At 49.9% G+C, this 12,286-nt stretch overlaps 5 protein-coding genes and 1 non-coding gene across 6 annotated transcripts; 4 read left to right on the top strand and 2 right to left on the bottom strand.

The window, feature by feature from the left end:
* Positions 1-73: 73 nt before the first annotated feature.
* AO090009000135 (NAD-dependent succinate-semialdehyde dehydrogenase) lies at positions 74-1,741 on the bottom strand (the record flags this gene model as incomplete). The annotated part of the gene is made up of 4 exons (XM_023233896.1): positions 74-216; positions 274-1,532; positions 1,594-1,667; positions 1,721-1,741. 4 exons carry the CDS (start codon positions 1,739-1,741, stop codon positions 74-76), a joined length of 1,497 nt encoding a protein of 498 aa, XP_023088526.1.
* Positions 1,742-2,380: 639 nt separating this feature from the next.
* AO090009000136 (uncharacterized protein) lies at positions 2,381-3,559 on the top strand (the record flags this gene model as incomplete). The annotated part of the gene is made up of 2 exons (XM_001816592.1): positions 2,381-2,420; positions 2,496-3,559. 2 exons carry the CDS (start codon positions 2,381-2,383, stop codon positions 3,557-3,559), a joined length of 1,104 nt encoding a protein of 367 aa, XP_001816644.1.
* A 165-nt stretch (positions 3,560-3,724) lies between these two features.
* Positions 3,725-3,805, top strand: AO090009t00006. The gene has a single exon. It is a non-coding gene; the product is annotated as a tRNA-Ser (tRNA).
* Positions 3,806-6,008: 2,203 nt separating this feature from the next.
* Positions 6,009-7,265, top strand: AO090009000138 (uncharacterized protein; the record flags this gene model as incomplete). Its single annotated transcript, XM_001816593.3, has 1 exon — positions 6,009-7,265. One exon carries the CDS (start codon positions 6,009-6,011, stop codon positions 7,263-7,265), a length of 1,257 nt encoding a protein of 418 aa, XP_001816645.1.
* A 489-nt stretch (positions 7,266-7,754) lies between these two features.
* On the bottom strand, positions 7,755-8,643 carry AO090009000139 (bifunctional methylenetetrahydrofolate dehydrogenase/methenyltetrahydrofolate cyclohydrolase; the record flags this gene model as incomplete). The annotated part of the gene is made up of 2 exons (XM_001816594.3): positions 7,755-8,403; positions 8,465-8,643. 2 exons carry the CDS (start codon positions 8,641-8,643, stop codon positions 7,755-7,757), a joined length of 828 nt encoding a protein of 275 aa, XP_001816646.3.
* Positions 8,644-9,418: 775 nt separating this feature from the next.
* Positions 9,419-11,764, top strand: AO090009000140 (uncharacterized protein; the record flags this gene model as incomplete). The annotated part of the gene is made up of 1 exon (XM_001816595.1): positions 9,419-11,764. One exon carries the CDS (start codon positions 9,419-9,421, stop codon positions 11,762-11,764), a length of 2,346 nt encoding a protein of 781 aa, XP_001816647.1.
* Between the last annotated feature and the right edge of the window lie 522 nt (positions 11,765-12,286).

Consider the following 12,286-nt stretch of genomic DNA (forward strand, 5'->3'; position numbering starts at 1 on the left):
ACAGGTCTCCCCAAATGAAAGCACAAACCCGGACTATAATAAGCATCAGAGAGACAAGCTAAACGGATAAACCCTATGGCCCCGGCGCACCCTCCACAGTAAGCGTGCCGGTCTTAGAGATCAGATACTCTTCGATAGCGACATCTTTGCCTGCCTCCTTGCCGTATCCTGACTCCTTAATGCCGCCGAACGGAGACTCAGCGCACGAAGAGTTTCCTAGACAAACTGTCAGTGCTCAAACCATAACCATCCAACAAAGAAAGCACAACATACCTGTGTTCATGCCAATCATGCCAGCCGCGAGACTTTCAAGAAGCCTCCAGGTCCGATCAATGTCCTTAGTAAAGAAGTACGAGGCCAAACCCATAGATGTGTCATTTGCCATCTTGACAGCTTCCTCCTCGGTCTCAAACCTGTGCAACCCCAACAGAGGCCCGAAGATCTCTTCCTGAGATGCCAGCATCTCAGAAGTCATACCGGAGATGATAGTAGGTTCGAAGAAATATCCTTGAGGGCCATTCGGTTGCTTTCCACCGCAGAGAACTTTGCCGCCCTTGCTGATCGCATCAGACACAAGCTTCTTCAACTTCTCAACGCCACGCTCGGTCGTAAGTGGTCCCATGGTGGTACCCGAATCAGTTCCGTGACCGACCTTGAGTTTCTGAGTCGCTTCTAGCATCATCTGGGCGAACTTATCGTAGACACCCGCTTGGACATAGACTCGGTTGGCATGGGTACAGGCTTGGCCGGCGGTACGCCATTTGAGGATCATCAGGGCAGCCACTGCTTGTTCCAAGTTTCCGTCGTCAAAGACAATGAACGGGCAATTTCCCCCAAGCTCCATGGTAACTTTCTTGAGTCCCTCGCTGCAATGCTTTGCAATAATGCTTCCCACCCTTGTACTGCCTGTGAAGGTTACCTTGCGCACCAAAGGATGCTTGCAAAGCCTTTCACTGACGGACGGTGTGTATTCATTATCAGTTGTAATAACATTGAGAACACCAGGTGCTAAACCCGCGCGAAGAGCAAGGTCTGCTAAGGCCATCACACTCAAAGGAGTCTCTGGGGATGGTTTAACAATCATAGTGCACCCTGCAGCTAAAGCTGCTGCCACTTTACGAACAATCATAGCAACCGGGAAGTTCCATGGGACTAAAGCCGCACTCACGCCAATAGGTTGTTTTATGACAAATGTGCGACGGTTGGAGACTGAAGGCAACGCAATAGATCCGCGGACTCTCTCGGCCTCTCCCGCGAACCACCAGGCAAACCCCAGTGCGTAGTCTACCTCGCCTAAGGCTTCGGCCATGGGCTTTCCGGTCTCGTATACCACGATTGTAGCGATATCTTCTCGGGCTTTTGTAATCAGCTCATGCCATTTCAGAAGGAACTTGGCTCGTTCGCGTGGGTTGACATGGCGATAGCGTTCGAAGGCCGCATGCGAGGTCTCGACGTATTTGTCCACATCCTCTGGACCGTTCGTGGGGCAGGTTGCGAAAACATGTCTTGAACCGGGGTCTGTAAGAGACAACCTTGGTTAGCAAGTAACGGATTGGTACTGGTAGAGTGGTAGGCTCGCCTTCGATATCAAACCTTTTGTTGGATTGGGCCGCAACCCATTCACCATTGAGCAATGAGGCCTCATGGAGTAGGGACGGATCATTCAGCTGCATGGAAGTCAACGTAATGTCACTAGATACTCAAGGATGCGAATACGAACTGTAAATGGCCTTGGTGACATGTTTAATGATAGTAGGTTTTGAGGCGATACTGTTGTAAAAGTCACAGAGGCATACCGGTGGAAGTTCTGGCAGCCTTTATATCTTAAGTACCATCATACTAATCTAATACCCTGCTACAACTACGTATTTTTGCTCAGCTTTCAACAATCCCGAAGCCTTCAGCACAAGGCTTGTGGGCCGGGTCCCACGTGTGACTAACCCTAGTATGACTCTCGTCATCGAACAATTATGTCAACGCAGAAACCTCCGATACATTGCCGATTGAACTACAAATCCCGGTAAGCGTTGCGTAACTATCTTGTCTGTCAGAGTTTACTAACCCGTCCTCTGTCATACTCATTTTACGTGTTCATTTTTGAAGATGGTCACCCACCATAATCATAGGAGGGCCATCCCAGCAATTCGGCATTATAAATCAGCGCTTTGTTAAGTAAGTCTCTTATTGAGGTAATCGTTTGTCATGTAACTAGGTACCTGTTTCGACGATGATGAAGTTCTTTCAGCTGCTTGAAGATGCTCTATCCAAAGTCTTACATAGATGCGAATATATAAATTTGGATGCTTCCCCAACATGCTAAACCTCACTATAACTATCAAACGTACAAGGCTTTTACCTAAAACTACACAAAGTAACAATCATGGCTACTACCACAGAGGAAGTTTACATTGCCGTTATCGGTGAGTAGATACTCCATCCCATTATGTAGAAATCCGTCCTCATCGACTTCATAGCCGACTACTAATAAAATACAGGTGCCGGCGGAGTGGGCTCATGTTTCCTGAAACAACTATCATACTTAAGCAAGACACGCCCTTCTCCCCGTCTTCGCCTATGCTACATCGCAATTATCGACAAAGCCCTCCACCACCCCGATTACTCAGAGATCAACATCGAAACCGCCCTCAACAGACTCGAAGCAGAGGGCCAAGCACCACCTACAATCCCCTGGATCATCGACTATCTCTCCGGCGCCCCATCCAAGGTGATACTAGTCGACAACACCAGCGCCAACAGTCTTGCAGAAGCGTATCCACAGTTCCTACGTCGCGGAATCAGCATCATCACTCCCAACAAGAAGGCCTTTTCCGGAAATTACCAACTATGGGAAGATATCTTCAGCTCTGCGGCTGCCGGACACTCTTACGTTTTCCATGAATCATCCGTTGGTGCTGGCTTGCCCATTATTTCCACCCTGAAGGATCTAATCATTACCGGTGATGAGATCACTCGTATTCAAGGTGTCTTCAGCGGCACAATGTCCTTCCTTTTTAACTCCTTCGCTCCAACAGAGGGCCAAGGCGAGAAATGGTCCGTTGCCGTCCACAAGGCCAAACAGCTAGGTTATACGGAGCCCGACCCGCGCGACGATCTAAACGGTCTCGACGTCGCTCGCAAGCTCACCATTCTCGGTCGGCTAGCGGGGTTGCCTATCGAATCCCCAACATCATTCCCTGTTCAGAGCCTAATTCCTCAGGAGTTGCAAGGAGTGTCAAGTGGAGACGAATTCCTTGACCGTCTTCCGGAATTTGACCAGCAAATGGAACAGCACAAGGCAGCGGCCGAAAAGGAGGGCAAGTTTGTGCGTTTTGTTGGAAGTATCGATATGGCCTCTCGCGAGGTCAAGGTGGGAATAGAGTCGTTTGAGAAAACGCATCCTATCGCGGCGCTACAGGGGAGTGATAATCTTATTAGCTTTTATACGAAGCGGTACGGCGATAATCCGCTCATCGTTCAGGGAGCGGGTGCTGGGGGTGATGTGACTGCTATGGGTGTGTCGAGTGACCTTCTTAAAGTGCTTTCTCATATTGCTAGGTAGATTGGTTTAGTTAGAATTCAATAAGCTTTGAAGTAATTACATTCTCACTCGCATGGCTGGTTTTTGGAGGTTATGTATGTACATGGCTGAGAGCATCTGTTGTTCTAGCTCTGCAACTTTTTTATAGACTTATTTATTTAATTTCAGACCAATATGATATGAATAGTCAGTGTGGCCGAGTGGTTAAGGCGATAGACTAGAAATCTATTGGGTTCGCCCGCACAGGTTCAAATCCTGTCGCTGACGTTTCTTTTTTGACTCTTCAGTAGAAGGAGTCGGTATCGGTGGGGTATATCCTTGCCAAGTGACTGTGGAGTATGGACAGCATATTAAGTGAACGTATTTCCTCGTTCGAAAACAGAAGATCATGTTTTTGTACAGCACAAATAGCTCAATTAGACTCCGTAGTATCATGAACCATCACTCCCTCCAACAAGCTGTAAAGCAACACGCACCAAACCTATGTCCAATACATGTACCCACTTCCCGTTGCAGCCAATCTCAAACCCTACGCAACCAAGACTCCACAGCAACTATCATTACTATAACATATCTCGCCAACAGAACCCATCCCAAAACCCCAACGCCAACTTCCAACAATCCATATTCCCAAGCAAACTACTCCAGCAAAGGCCTCATATCCCTCATAAAAATCTCCACCGTCTTGGGCCCAACCCCCCTAAACTCCTGCAAATGCATCTCCAATTCATCAACACTCTGGAACCTTTTCAACATCTCCCCAAAAGTCCCATACTCCTCCTTGATAACACCCGCCACATCAAGTAACTTAGTGGCAGTCGAAAAGTCATACCGGACGTAATGACCTTCATCTAAGATCTCGACTAGTCTATCCCACCCTGCGGCCAGGATAGCGTCCGGTGAAGTGATGCCCTCCTGTACGAGCTCGAGGAAGGCTCGCTTTGCGACGCCTTGTTGGACCGGCTTGCCGAAGAGGAGACATGCGAGGAACCATTTGAAGTATTCTGTTTCTGTTCCTGAGGAGAGGTCGATTCCGAGTTCGTTGGCTTGGATTTCTTTTTGGGGCGACATGCTGGGTTAGAGTCAGGTTTGGTGTTTGGGTTAGGGTTATGGGTTGGTGGTGGTTGCGGGATGATATTGGTATGAGGTCATGTGCCACGTGCGTGAGAACAATGTTTCCTACCATAAACAAAGCTCAAGGTGGTAGATATTAGATGGAGTTTTCTAGTGTTAGTGTTTGCCATTCTCCATTCTTTGGTAGTGAGTAGCGACTGTGGGACAATTGAGGAAAACAGATATATCAGGCAATTTAGTAAGAGCGTAAAGGACGCCAGTAAAGAAAGAGTTCAAACCAACATTGATGAGCCCTCATTGAATTCAAATCCTCAATCATCATGTCTTGCTGTACAAGTAGATAGAGCTACAATAACATCATCGAAGCTAGCCAATCAGAACGTGGGAAGTAATTTCCAGAGTATACCTTCGGCAATATATATTCAAGAGTTAGATCAACCAACCTCAAGACCAATATTAACACCACAGAAAAGAAAAGGTCCGGGGGGACCGTAATTGATCCAAGTGTCTTATTTTCTAGCTCTGTACACTGGAAATAAGCAAAGCTAAGAATTTGGACATATCGATGTCTGAACTTTATCATAGTAACAAATATCATTAACCGTCGCCTCCAACTGTTGATCTCATTTTTTACCTTTTTTTTTTATCTCCGCGGACTCCGCGGAGATAAGTCTCCCTTGTGGATTCCCAACATGTTCGAACGCGAATAATATTTTCGGTGAGAAAGATATCGAACAAAGAAAAGGAAAGGAAATACGAAAAGGGGACAGAGAGATAAAGAAAAATTATTACATCAAAAAACCACTAACCGGCATCTTGCCCTTGTTGCATTTGGCAGTTCCTCCAGAAGCCCTAAAAGACCGATCAACAACTTACATGCAGATGCGATGCGATGCAACGTAGGGCAAAGAGCAAAAGGAAATATAAACCCAACTTCTGTGACTGGCAGATCATAATTAAATCGCAGATATTCCGATGGGCCACAGAAGTAAGGGTGTTGCGCGATCGGCACTCGATGAACAATTTCCCGTATGTAATGAAAATGAAGAATGCAGGGTCTTGGGAAGAGACGATCAGCCGTTGCTTGGCTGAGAGCAAGAAACTGGACTGGGATCCATGACTCCAGACTGATATTGGCCCGGATTATACTCGTCCTAGTGACAGGGGTCGAGTTGGAGTTCCGCGATTTAGGGCAAATGAGTCAACCGGACGCTAATGTTTTTCATCACATAACATAAATCATCGCCCTTATTCGATGGACATTCCTTTCCACCCCCATTGAATTGAACCCTTGCTACCACGTCAGCCACCACTTGGTTAAAAATAGGCGCCAGAGTTGCTGTTTCTGAAAACTTCTTTTAACCGGTTTCCGCAATTGAGCCTATTGCCCTGCATCATGGGCGCACGCGATGAAACACCCCAGACCACGAACGAGGCATCCCCCACGCCAATCGAGCCCCCACCTGATGGGGGACTCAACGCCTGGACACAGGCAGTGATGGGCCACATGGTGTGCTTCAACACATGGGGATACATTGCCAGCTTTGGGGTGTTCCAAGCGTATTACCAGAGCAGTCTAGGTGTATCCTCATCGGCAATCTCATGGGTCGGATCCGTGCAGATCTTCCTGATCTTCTTCATCGGGACGTTTTCAGGCCGCGCACTAGACGCCGGGTTCTTCCGCCCGGTCTACTATACAGGGGTCCTCCTGCAGCTACTGGGAGTCTTCATGACCTCTCTCGCGACCCGCTATTGGCAGCTCTTTCTAGCCCAAGGCATCTGCACCGGCCTGGGCAGTGGGCTGCAATTCTGTCCCGTAATGGGATTGGTCGCGACCTACTTCGCCAAGCGCAGGGTCTTCGCCTTGGCATTTGGTCTCGTCGGAAGTGGAACCGGCGGCATGCTCTTCCCCGGCCTCGTCAAGGCCCTCATGCCCGCCATCGGCTTTGGCTGGACTCTCCGTGTCTTGGGCTTCGTCATGCTCGGTACCAGTATCCCCGCTATGGCTTTGCTCAAACCCCGCCTGCCCCCGCGGAGGTCCGGCCCCCTCGTCGAGTGGTCGGCTTTCAGGGAACCGGCCTACGTGCTCTTTTGCGTGGGCATGTTTTTGAATTTCTGGGGCTTGTATTTCGCCTTCTACTATGTGGGTGCATTCGGTCGCTCGGTGATCGGGCTGTCATATTCGGATTCGACCAATTTGATCATCGTCACCAATGGTGTCGGGATCGTGGGTCGTCTGATCCCTGCATTTTTGGCGGGTCGCTACTTTGGACCCCTCAATACTATTATCCCGTTGGCGCTGGGCGCCAGCCTGATGATGTTCTGTTGGATCGCCGTCCATTCGGTCGGAGGGTTGTATGCCTTTGCCGTGCTATACGGTATGTTCTCCAATGGGGTGCAGGGTCTATGGCCATCGACACTGTCCAGTCTGACACCGGATCTCAGCAAGACCGGCGTCCGGATCGGAATGGGGTTTACCGTGGTGAGCTTCGCCTGTTTGACTGGTCCCCCTCTCGGCGGGGCCTTGATTGCCAGGGCGGATGGTTACATTGGAGCGCAGATCTGGGGTGGTTTGACCTTCCTATTGGGTGCGTTGGTCTTGGTCACTGCGCGAGTGTCGAAAACGGGCATGCAGTTGAAGGCTAGGATTTGATTGGAGTACATAAGTTCGGTTGTATTTACCATCTAGATCTGCCGCGGCTGTTGCGGACTATTGCGGGGCCAATTCACTAGTCTTGAGGTATTTATATTAAGATTATCCGGGCCCGGTCAGCGATGGCTGCTGATCGTCGTGATCCACTGTGGCCAGAAGAACTGCTACGACAAGATTTTGCACGCTTGGCAGTGAGATTCTTCGTATAGCTTATTATGCACGAGACACATCACAACATGACCCCACAGTATGACATTGCATCGGACCGCCGGAGAGCGCGACAGACGTATGGCTTGGAAGATCCCCTCTACGCCTTAACGGCTCTAGTTCCGTGACGAACATAGGATGAGATTATACAGGAGAGCGCCGATTGTGACACTGCCAACGCGCGGGACAAACTTGGACGCCACCTCTACCACATTAGCCTCGAAGTTCTGTCGATTATGGTTAGCGGGAACGATTCAAGACCTGATTCTGGCGAATTCCATACTACAAGACACGTACCTTTTCTGAAGAAACGTTGACACAGATGGCGCCGCGCTGAAGCCACTTCGTATTCACCCTGAATGCGGGATCTGGAACCGCCGAGATGACCACTCGAGACCGCTGCACGGCGTCCTGCACACTCCAGTTGGGGAGATCCTTTCCGTGCAGTGCTTCGGACTGCCAAGGATAGTACAAGCGTTGGAAGAGCTGGACACCGGATATGTCCACGCTGTAGACGCGAGCGCCCTCCCCCGCGAGTAAATGCGCCAGTGGCAACCCCACCACTTCAGACCGGTTAATGATGCAGATCTCTTGGTTCTGTAATCGCTCCCCTGCGGGCCGTGTCCGATCATGCACGTCCATCCATTCCAGGATCCACGCAACGGCTCTTGGCGTGCAGGGGATAACGTTTCGTCCCGGTTTTGGTGGTCTGGACACTTCTGCAGCATCGGAGATCCGGTGCAAGGTCTGATGATTGAGTCCTTCTACGTCCTTGCTAGGCGCGACAAGCTGTCGGATCTCGTCATCTCTCCGGTCACCGAAAATCGGATAGTACACAATGATCCCATGGACACTGTTGTTGGCGTTGATTGCCCGGATATAGGTTGCCACATTCTTGGGTGACAATTTCATCAGGTGGAAATGCACTCCGCTAAGCATGCGTGTCAGTGATATGGGTTGACATCCTTCTTGGCGTACTGTGTCAGGCTTACATCTCTTGGCAGGTTTTGCGAGTCCAGTTTGCGTACTGATTAGAGCCAGCATCATCGCTGGCCAAGACGCCCATGAGAAAGAGTCGCTTTGGGGTGTTCGTCAGTATTTCTGAGATCTGGCTATGTGCCCTTTTGGCTAGATCATCCGGCTGAATAGTTTCGCCAACGCGTGGAGCCATTGTGAGGATTTTGGTACGCCTTGTCGGTTTGAGAATGGAGTGGATGATCAATGCCAGTGTAAGCGGAAGCAACGACGGTAGACTTCCGCGGTCTAGTCAGCCTTTAAAATACCATAATCTAGCTGTAGGATCCAGCGTCAAGAAGTACGCGTACACCTCTTGCCTGCGGACATCTTGATGTGAAGTCTTCCACTGTCTAGGCCCTGCAATCGGACCAATACCATGCCCAAAGCATCCCTATACCGAGTCATGCGTGATCAGCCCCAATTACAGAGCGATAATATGGAACTATTGGGATGTCGAACACCCCACTTCGGACTCCGTGCAAGACCGTCTAGCCGTCCATGGATGTCTGGAACAATGGAGGTGGCGAGCTAATGATCTCAATAGCTGGCCCTTCGTCCACGTAGACGTGATCCACTGATCTTCCCCTCCCTCAGCGGCTGGCTTCTTTACTGACAACGAGTCATAGCAGCACGCGGCAGCAATGCTGACGCCAGATGTCGCAGTGACGGCCCATCTCTATCCATCTGATGGACGAGTTTCGAAACCCCGCTGGCTCTTGGCATCATCTATACGGAGAAGATCCTGGCATGTTCGCGACACAACCCCTCCTTTGGTCATAATGCTCTCGTGTCTCTTTCTCCAATTGCCCCTCATTCTTCGAAATGCATCAGTTTTTCTCCGCACGAAGGCATATAAACGAGTGGCCTCCTGCTGATATAAAACCTCCGATCAATGGTATCTCCACCACAAGAGCTCAACACCTTCTACCATGGGTTCAGCAGTATCCCACCCTTCTACTCCCTCCCCTCCCGCCAATGACCTCATTGTGGTAGGAAGCGGAGCAAGTGGAGTGGCAATTCTTCTTCAGTTGATCGAGCGAGTCAAGAACGGGAAAGCCCTTGGAGAAGTAATCTTCGTGGAAAAGAATGGCCTCCCCGGACCGGGTCTCCCATACTCATCGCAATGTGAGGGGACCATCCTCAACATGCACACCGACACGATGGGATTATATCACGACAAACCCCTCCATTTCAGTCAATGGCGCACAGACCAAGAAAGTGGGCCCTTCCCGTCTCGGGCGAGATATGGCCAATATCTCCAGGAAACGTGGGGGCAGGCGTTGGAGGAAGCTCAACATATCGGACTCGGGGTTTCCGTGATTCAAGACGAGGCACACGACATTGATCGACAGGCTGACGGTACAATGACTTTGAGTCTTCGGAATGGCACGCAATTGACAGCGAAGTCTGTCGTCTTGGCGCTGGGGAACTTTACCTCGGTGTGCAATACTCATCTTATCAATTTACCCGGGTTCTTCCCCGGTCCGTGGCCGACATCGCAGCTCAAGACGATCCCGACTGATGCTTCTGTTCTTGTTGTCGGTTCACGATTGTCAGCTGTGGATGCGGCTATTTTCCTCTCGGAACATGGCCATCAGGGGCCCATTACCTTTATGTCGCGTAGCGGCAGTTTGCCCAAGGTTCAGGGAGACACGACGCCGTTTTCCCGACGCTATGTCTTGCATGATCTTGCAAAGCATATCGAAGAGAATTCTGATGAGAACTTGCTGCAAGTAACGAGCAGCTTGATGGAGGAGATCTTCCACGCTACCAACGGCGACTGGGGCTGGCTCCACAATGATGAATCTCCTGTGAAACAGCTGGAACACGACATCCAAGCTGCAAAGACCGGCAAGGTTGAATGGCAGAAAGTGCTGCGAGGCACAGCGCCTGTTATCGAGCGCTACTGGAACGGCCTACCTGCGAAAAGCCAGCAGCTTTTTATGGACAAGTTTTTCAGTCCCTGGATGAGGTACCGCCACGGAATGCCGATACAAAATGCCGAGAAAATACTCGGTCTTTTGAGGAAAGGACAGCTACAGGTAGTCCAAGGTGACAGAGTACAATGGGACGGTATCTATAAAGCACAGACTTCCACTGGGCTTCTAGAAGCTCCCTATGTGATTGAAGCGACCGGACAGGAATGCCAGCTCGACCGTATTGAATCACCACTGATTCAGTCCGCAGTGGAGAAGGGGCTCCTCAAACCTCACCCTGCCGGCGGCGTAGCCGTCGACTTTGACAGCCTGCGTGCATCAGAGGGCTTACATGTCATCGGGTCTCTTACCAGAGGTACCCATTTCTACGTGAGTGCCATCGACCGCGTCGCTGCCCACGCGGCCCGGATCGCAGATGCCATAACGGACGAGCCCACCGCACGTCCCCTACACATTGCAATCTTCCTAGGAAGCGACCTCTTCTCGCACCTCATGGCCAGTACACTAGTACCCCAGCTCCTAGCCGCCGGTCACACGCCCTTCATCTTCCTCCCGGTACACAAAGCAAACCGCAAGACCACTCCGCCCTTCGAGCTCCGGGAACTGACATTCTTTGAGCGAGAGCTCTTGCAAAAACACGTCATCCCGTACTTCAAGAATGAGAAACCTAACGGTGCACCACACATGACAATCGAGCAGATGAAAGACGCTTATGGGATCCTCGTGCAGGAAGTCCCCAACGTCAATAGTGCGTCTTTTATCAATACTCTTCGAAAACACCATATCGACGTGGGGCTCTCGTTGCGCTGCTACCAGAGGTTCAAGACAGATATCATCCGCTACTTCGCCCGGCCCAAAAGACTGCTCAACCTACACCCGGGCGTTCTTCCCACTTACCGGGGAGTCATGACTACTGTCCGAGCTATGAAGAACAGAGAGAAATTCTTCGGGTACTCCCTCCATGACATCGACGAGGACTGGGACGCAGGTGATCTCATTGACGTTCGTCACCATCCTATTGACTACTCCAAGTCGATGTTGCATTTCATGAACGATGTTTATAAAATGGGGGCAAAGATGGCAGTTGATGTGTGTGATAATATCGCCCGAGGAAAGGAGCTATCCAATGTTCCGCAGAAGGCCGAGGAGAGTAACTATTATACTTTCCCGACAAAAGAGGATCTGGAGGGCTATCGTAAAGACGGAATTCGACTAGTTGACGCTGAGAGTATTGTCAATGTTATCGTGGAGTCGTTTGCACCACTAGAGAAGCAGGAGAAGTTCCGGGCGCACATTGATGAGATCGTTCAGGAGTGGTATGATAAGAATAGGCCGTGAGTCGGGTATTGGCCTTTTTTTGGCATGTTGTTCGAATCGTGGAGTTTTGGTGTCTTTTGCTTTCGATTGACATCTGCTGGTTAGAGCGTGATGTGATTATTCTTCTAACATTAACGTATACGTGAGTAAATGACAACATTTCCCAGATTTCCATTCTTTTCTTTGCGAGTAGAGCCAGTCTCCTTGAGACAATCAATACCCAATAACTTCCTTTCCAGGTTCATAATCTTAAATCCCGCCAAGGACTCTGCGAGCAGTTAGCTACCTTGTTAGACACAAATTACCACGACAATTAGAATCCACTAGTGATCGGCGATGATACGTTGATCCTAGAGTCCGAAATGATGACACAAGGACATTCCGTGACTCGTAGTCCAAGGTAGAAAGAAGCCTATTGAGTACGTATACTCAATATCTAGTAAATCCAGCGAACGAGTTGAGCTGGTAATGGCACTATGAATCTAGATTGATCACGAAGAACCAAACCAAGTACATGAATAGGTGTCCTTGTATATTCTACCG

Source organism: Aspergillus oryzae, chromosome 1, assembly GCF_000184455.2.
Source record: "Aspergillus oryzae RIB40 DNA, chromosome 1".
Taxonomy (NCBI): Eukaryota; Fungi; Ascomycota; class Eurotiomycetes; order Eurotiales; family Aspergillaceae; genus Aspergillus; species Aspergillus oryzae.